The sequence below is a fragment of the Pimephales promelas genome, chromosome 4, assembly GCF_988280905.1.
Source record: "Pimephales promelas chromosome 4, fPimPro1.hap1.1, whole genome shotgun sequence".
In the NCBI taxonomy this organism is placed as follows: domain Eukaryota; kingdom Metazoa; phylum Chordata; class Actinopteri; order Cypriniformes; family Leuciscidae; genus Pimephales; species Pimephales promelas.
The window spans coordinates 37,368,545-37,375,389 of NC_142772.1; the positions used below are offsets into that span (position 1 = coordinate 37,368,545).

General features: G+C 41.6%; 1 protein-coding gene across 1 annotated transcript; it reads right to left on the reverse strand.

Annotated features, from left to right (window-relative positions):
• Positions 1 to 88: 88 nt before the first annotated feature.
• On the reverse strand, positions 89 to 6,796 carry ercc6l (ERCC excision repair 6 like DNA helicase). Its single transcript, XM_039659538.2, has 4 exons — positions 6,653 to 6,796; positions 6,457 to 6,498; positions 3,878 to 5,630; positions 89 to 2,687 (listed from the first exon to the last, which is right to left on the reverse strand). Exons 1-4 carry the CDS (start codon positions 6,694 to 6,696, stop codon positions 399 to 401), a joined length of 4,128 nt encoding a protein of 1,375 aa, XP_039515472.2. The 5' UTR covers positions 6,697 to 6,796; the 3' UTR covers positions 89 to 398.
• Positions 6,797 to 6,845: the final 49 nt, after the last annotated feature.

The window sequence follows — 6,845 nt, forward strand, 5'->3', positions numbered from 1 at the left end:
TTAACCATATATATATATATATATATATATATATATATAAAATGTAGATTTATATCCGGAATGCAACAAAATCATGCAGGAAACAGGCTATGAAACCTTTGAGAATTTATTTTTTTCTTCCACAATGTAAATTTCAGAATATGATAAATTGAACAGTTTTTTGAACCAAAGAAATGAAATATACAAATTCAAGTAAACAAAAAAAACAACAACAACTCCATGAACACGATTAGCATGCAAAACATATTTTTCTTAACTACTTCCCCTCAGTTCAGTATGCGGAATGTTTCAGTCACATTCAGTCTTCAATTTAATTTTAACAACAGGTAGAGAAAAAAAAGCCACGTTTGTCAAAAACGATGTGATAGTCTTATATGGCTGTGTACATTTTAATTTCCCTATTGGCTAAGTTGCCTGTACAACTGAATAATCAAGAGCTGGATTTCAGCGTCACCAGTGTTAATGTCTATTGCCTTCAGAAAGAAATCCAGAGCCTCCTGCTTTCTCCCCTCTGCCAAACTCTGTTTCCCAGACAGTACCAGCGACTCATACGTGTTCTCAGAGGCTTTAGCAGCAGTCACGTCACTGCTTGTAGAGCTAACAGGACGAATGTGCGTTTCCATAGGGAATGTTTTAGGGGCACACTGGTCCATCATTTCACCAGAGTCTAGCTCAATATCGGCAGTGGATTCAAGCAGGGCGCTGTGCCATTCCTTGTCTCCTCTAGACTCCACAGTCTCTTCCGCCTCCTCAAATTCCTCGTCACTTTTAGACTCTTCTGTGTTTAAAGTCTCTCCACTGGGTTCCTCTTCTTCAACCACAGACTCATCTGCATGTGTTTCACTGGCTTCAGATATCTGATAGGATTCAGTTTCACCTTTACTGGGGTCCTCCTCTTCTTCCTCCACTGATTCATCTGCATGACTTTCATTTGCTTCAGATATCTCATAGGATTTGGTTTCACCTTTACTGGGGTCCTCCTCCTCTTCCTCCACTGATTCATTTGCATGACTTTCATTTGCTTCAGATATCTCATAGGACTCAGTTTCACCTTTACTGGGGTCCTCCTCCTCTTCCTCCACTGATTCATCTGCATGACTTTCATTTGTTTCAGATGTCTCATTGGATTTGGATTTATCTTCACTGAGCTCCGCTGACTCTTCATCAGATTCATTCTCCAGCATGGACACAACGAAGGACCTTCTCGACGCCACAGAAGTGTTCAAGCTGCGGCGGAGTCGAGCTTTGTCAGTCAAAGTGAAAGATTTTGGTGTGGAAGAGCCCAACCTGCTAAGGCCATCTGCTAATGGACTGCTAGTTAAACATGGCTTCTCCGATTCATCCTCCTCTTCTTCTTCTTCTTCAGTGTCAGAGATGACCTGCCTTTTCTTTCTACGAACAGAATGCAAAGGGGAGTCGTCCGCAGGCGTGTCCGGAGCAGAACGGATCCTCACAAGAGATTCATGTTTGCTGACTTCACCGTTACAGTTACTGACCTCAGCATTGTTATAGGTACTGATTTCACTTTTGTTTGGTTTACCATCATGTCTGCTCTCATAGATATTTGGTTCTTCCAGTTTTTCTCCACTGATGTCCATCTGAAGTTGAAACTCAGGACTTTCCTCTACCACCGACGACTCCACTTCATAAACTTCTTCTTCAACGGTGAACATTTCTGCACTGTCCTCTAGCTGGAGGTTGAAGTTTCCCTGAAGCATTTCCACCTCTCCTTTAAAAGACTCTCCCGCTGTGGCCTCATGTCGGGAAGGGGGTGAAGAGAGAACCGTTGAATGTGGCTTGTCTGCCTGATCCTCTCTATTATCAAGAGCACCAGTTGCTACAGAAAGTTCTTCCAACTTTGAAAACTGGTGAGAAGATCTTGAGAAGCTGTGCTGTGAGTATTGATGCTCAGATGCTGGATTACCGTACAACTCGTCAGCCTCATCTGAACTGTCATCCAACGTGACCACATGGTGAGCTATCTTGTCGGCATCAGGGCTAACCTCAGTCTTTAGACCATGAACATTTCTTTCTCCACCAGATCGAGGAGACTCCTTTTCCACTTGCACTTCTTCCCCTACAAATTCAACTTCTTCACCAACAAATTCTACTTCTTCAGCCACAACTTCCACCGCCTCCTCAACTGGCGGAGAGTTCTGCTCATCTACCTCCAGTTCTGCCTCATCGAAACTGTAATGAGTCAGATCCACCATCACTGGCTCCTTTTTGATACGAGGAGGAGCTGGTCGGTCTCTACCAGCAGACTTCGGTTGCCCTGTTTGCCTGAGCCAAGCCGGTTCGGTGTTCTGGGCCACGCTGTCCATGAGCTGGCCGTGAAGTTCTGATTCTGCCTGCATGAGCTCTTGTGCTTTCTGGACACGTGTTTGTATGTAGTGATGGGACTCTGCATCCTCGGGATTATCTTCATCAGCTGCCGCCTCTTTAGAGAACATGAGGTCATGGTCGGAGATGCCGAACATCTCCATGCTGTGAAGGCGAGCGATGTGCTGGTCCAGGTTGGTGTCAGATCGGCGGTTTTGCGCATGCATTGCCTGAAGCTGCTGCTGAGTGGAGGAAGAATGTGTGTCTTCGAGATTAAACAGTTCACGAAGCTCCTGCTTGCTGAAGTATCGGAACGGGTTCTTCTTATCTCCGGTTGTCTGCCGGATGAGAGAGTCTTTAAACACCTGCAGATATAGAAACGTGTTACAGGTACTGTTTTATTGACATCAGAATAGCAGAAAACTAGCTTTTACTTCTCATTACTACATGACATAAAATCAATTGCTTGCCAAAAACTGAATTGTTGTACTTAATGGGATACTCCACTTTTTTTTGGAAATAGGCTCATTTTACCACTCTCCCAGAGTTAAACAGTTGAGTTTTACCGTTTTCAAATCCAGCAAATTTTCAGATATTTAGAAGAATATCAGTAACCAGACAGTTTCTGGTCTCATTGACTTCCATAGTAGGAAAAAAGTATACTATTGAAGTCAATGAGACCAGAAACTGTCTGGTTACTGATATTCTTCTAAATAAAAAAAAAATGGCAGGATACATTCGAAAACGGTAAAACCCAACTGTTTAACTGGGGGAGTGGTAAAAAGAGCCTATTTCCAAAAAAAGTGGAATATCCCTTTAACGAAAAATTATGCCTGGAAGCTGCATCAACATTTTAACAACAACAACAAAAGTATTGTGATATGGCTTGGTACAATGATTAACCACAATGAAACCACAACAGGATATGATTTAAGAAATACAAATAGTCAAGAGTGAAGATTCTGAAATTGGGTTATTTAATATGATCTCACTTTTTTCATTTTAAAGTTAAATTGTAAAATAACAAATTTTACAATGTTGATATATTTTTGCCTTAATTTTTATAATTAACATACAAATGTTACTTAATATAATTTAAAGTGATTGTATTAAATAAATAAATAAAAAAACATGAATTTAAGTCAAGTGAATGTTAAAAGCTAATACAATTGAAGTGGACTAAAAAGACGGTACAATACAAATGCAGAGAGTACTTTTTTTTAACTCGGACCATATTTCCTTTTAAATAAGTTTTTCTACCAACCTAACAATTTAAAAGTGAATATTGGCAAAAAATGTATTTGAAAGCATTAGGCAATGCTTGTTAGTTTGTAGTTTTTGTGCATCTGTTTTAGTATGATTCAAACTGTTCTACTTCTTTTTGCCTAAATATCCAAGCAGCAGCAATATGAAAAATTGTGTTTATAATATTGCATTTCAATGATGAAATAACTGCAAAAGCATTTCTTGGCCAAATCATGTAGCCCTGGATCTTTTTTAACCCTGAAAACAACACAGTGAAGTGAAGGTCCTAAAGTTAAGACTTTTTATTTACCTGTCTGCGGTAGATCTTCTCCTCCACAGTGCCACAGGTGATGAGTCGGTAGATGATGACATTTTCAGTTTGGCCAATTCGATAGGCGCGATCCACTGCTTGAGCGTCTGTCGCAGGGTTCCAGCTGGGGTCAAAGATCACAACACGGTTTGCTCCTGTTAACGTGATCCCCACTCCACCCACCTGAGTGGTGAGGAGGAAGATTGTGTAGCGTTTGTCTGTCTGGAACAGCGTGATGCGCTTCTCCCTTTCTGCCAGATGCGTCACTGTGCCATCCAAGCGCAGCAGGCGAAAGTTTTTGTTACGCAGGACACGCTCCATGATGTCTAACATCTTCCTTGACTGTGAGAAGATTAGGGTCCGATGCCCCTCTTCACGGAGACATTCCATTAGAGACACAAGAAACTGCAGCTTTCCTGACTCTCTAACCAAAGTTTCATCTGAAATCTGGTCGATCTGACTCACAGCTGACTCGCTCTCAATGTCTGGATGGGTGGAGTCAAAGGAGGAACCTTGCTCCAGGCCTAGTTGAGCCACAGCTCGATTCGAGAGGAGTCTGGGATGGTCACAGAGCTTCTTCAAAACTGTGAGCTCTGCCAGCGGCGACCTGGTAGCCATCATCAATTCCTTAATATGGTCCAGCGAGATGAACTGGTTATATATGTCCTCCTGGACTGAACTGAGGTACGTCCACACAATGAGGTCGTTTTTTCGTGTCAGCGATGGCATCTCTACACCTTCGGTGGCGTTTGGACATTTGTTCTCTTGATCTTCCTCGTCTTGATAGCCTTCTTTACGTTTTTGCTTTTTGTGTTGAACATCTGCCTTGGTCCGCCTGTAAAAGTAAGGTTTGATGATGTCCATCAAGTTCTGAGAAATCCTCAACCCCAGAGCTTTCTCCCCAGGCGTGGCGTCTTTCTCCCTTGCACGTGTGATTGGATTCTCATACTCGGTTTTGAATGTTTTAGAGGTTCCCAGCAGCGACCCCTGGCAAGCGAAGTCAAACAGTGCCCACATCTCTCGTAGGTTATTCTGTACAGGAGTGCCCGTAAGTAGCACACGGTGTCGAGCAGGTATGGCGTGGGCACTTTTAGCCGTTTTCGTGGATGAGGTTTTGATTTTGTGGGCCTCGTCTAGGATGACATAGTCCCATTTGAACTCGCGTTGATCATATGATGCAAGATGCTCATAGTTGTTGATGAGCATCTGGTAGGTGGTAATGATAACTCCTCCTTTGCGTTGGATTCGCTCCAGATTCCTGTTCCGCTCAGCTTTGCTTGTGCCGTGAAACTCTTTCACCCTCATTCCGGGGGTCCACTTGGCAAACTCACGCACCCAGTTCTTTATGAGAGAGGTTGGCATGACTAACAGGGTGTGTTTGGCCAGGTCTGCATCATACATCCCTGACAAAAATGAAATGACCTGAATGGTCTTTCCGAGGCCCATGTCGTCGGCCAAGATTCCCCCTTTCCTTCCATCTCGGTGGAGACTGTACAGGAATGCCACACCCTCTTTCTGATGGTCATACAATTTGTCATAGAGCCCTTTATAAAGTTTCAATCCACTGCCATTCACGTCCACAAATTCTTCTTCCTCTTCGTCTTCCTCTTCATCTCTCTGAATAAGATCCTGTATGGCCTGGACCCGTTTCTTTAGCTTGTCACTCGGCTGCAGCTGGTAAGCCAGCTGAAACAGCTCCAGAGCACGAGGCAGCTCACCACGCATGGCAGCTTCCTTCCCCTCCTGCCGGTACCTGCAAAAATAATACAATAACTGTTACTCAGGAACAACACAAAAAACACTCAAATACTAATATCAAGCACACTAAAATGTGCTTTTTGTCAAACACAAAGTTTGTAGGTGGCATCAATTCAACAGTTTTTATTCTTAGAAAATAGACATATTCTGCAAGATGAACTTTTCTTTTTAAATGTTAATCACAAATTTGTTAATCAATACACAAATCAGTCAGGGCCAGAGGTGACTGTACATGTGAAAAAAATAGGTTTTATATCAGGTAGTCAGATTAGTTTTAAATTAAATTTACTGGCCAAAACAAATATGTTTATTATCTTATATATTTTAGCCTCGTTTTACAATTGCTATGGTAAAAATATGTCTATAACAGATTCTATTGACAACTTACAGTTACCCCAAGTAATGCAACATGTCACAAAAAGTCAACATGTTCAAAGAACTCTATCTTTTTTCAATACAATTTAGAATAAAATGTATAATTACTTTTCTGTAAACACACCTATGAGCAAACCTGTGCTAAGGTGTATTCACTAAAAAAGGTGACAGCTAGCCGGATCTCCCTTTGGGTATTCATTTTGTGTTGAAGGGTATACTAAATACATCTACATCTCACATTTTACTATGATAAAACAAAATATTAAAATTCTGAGTGTTTGTAAGGTATCATTTCACCTGACATCAATCAATATGGGTAGCAAAATACAAATTCTGGCTGACCAGTGCCACTGTCACCCGAAATTACAATTTAACAGCAGTGATGAATTATATTAACAGCAGTGATGGACAATTGCATAAGCATGGTGTTTAAATAGTTAAGTTACCTGTTGAATGTGTCCATCTTTTCCGTGTCCAAAGACAGATATCTGCAATAAGAGAAAACACACAATCAAAGCATGTTCTAAGTTACATGCTAACTTAACGTTACATGCGACAACAATTTTACGTCGTAATCAAAGTTCTAATGTATTCATAAAAACTGCAAGATCTACATGATATTATTTGATGACTCAGACTCACCCTTCTAACTTGTTCGTGAGCTCTTCAACTTTATTGCTTTGCATATTTGCGTTTATTTTTCACGGATGTTGCTTGAAAAACGGCATGTGTCTCACCACCTCGACTGCGGAAGCGGCTTTGAGTTTGAACAAATGTTTTGATGTTCGCGCGCAGCTCTCCCCCAATCACTTGCTGCACTACCGCGCATGCGCAG

Excerpts from the sequence above, each read along its gene's own strand:
- ercc6l (XM_039659538.2), bottom strand. The coding sequence starts at position 6,696 with ATGCAAAGCAATAAAGTTGAAGAGCTCACGAACAAGTTAGAAGG. Across the intron at positions 6,499-6,652 it reads CTCACGAACAAGTTAGAAGG|ATATCTGTCTTTGGACACGG; the intron begins GTGAGTCTGAGT and ends CTCTTATTGCAG. Across the intron at positions 5,631-6,456 it reads AAGATGGACACATTCAACAG|GTACCGGCAGGAGGGGAAGG; the intron begins GTAACTTAACTA and ends TTATTTTTGCAG.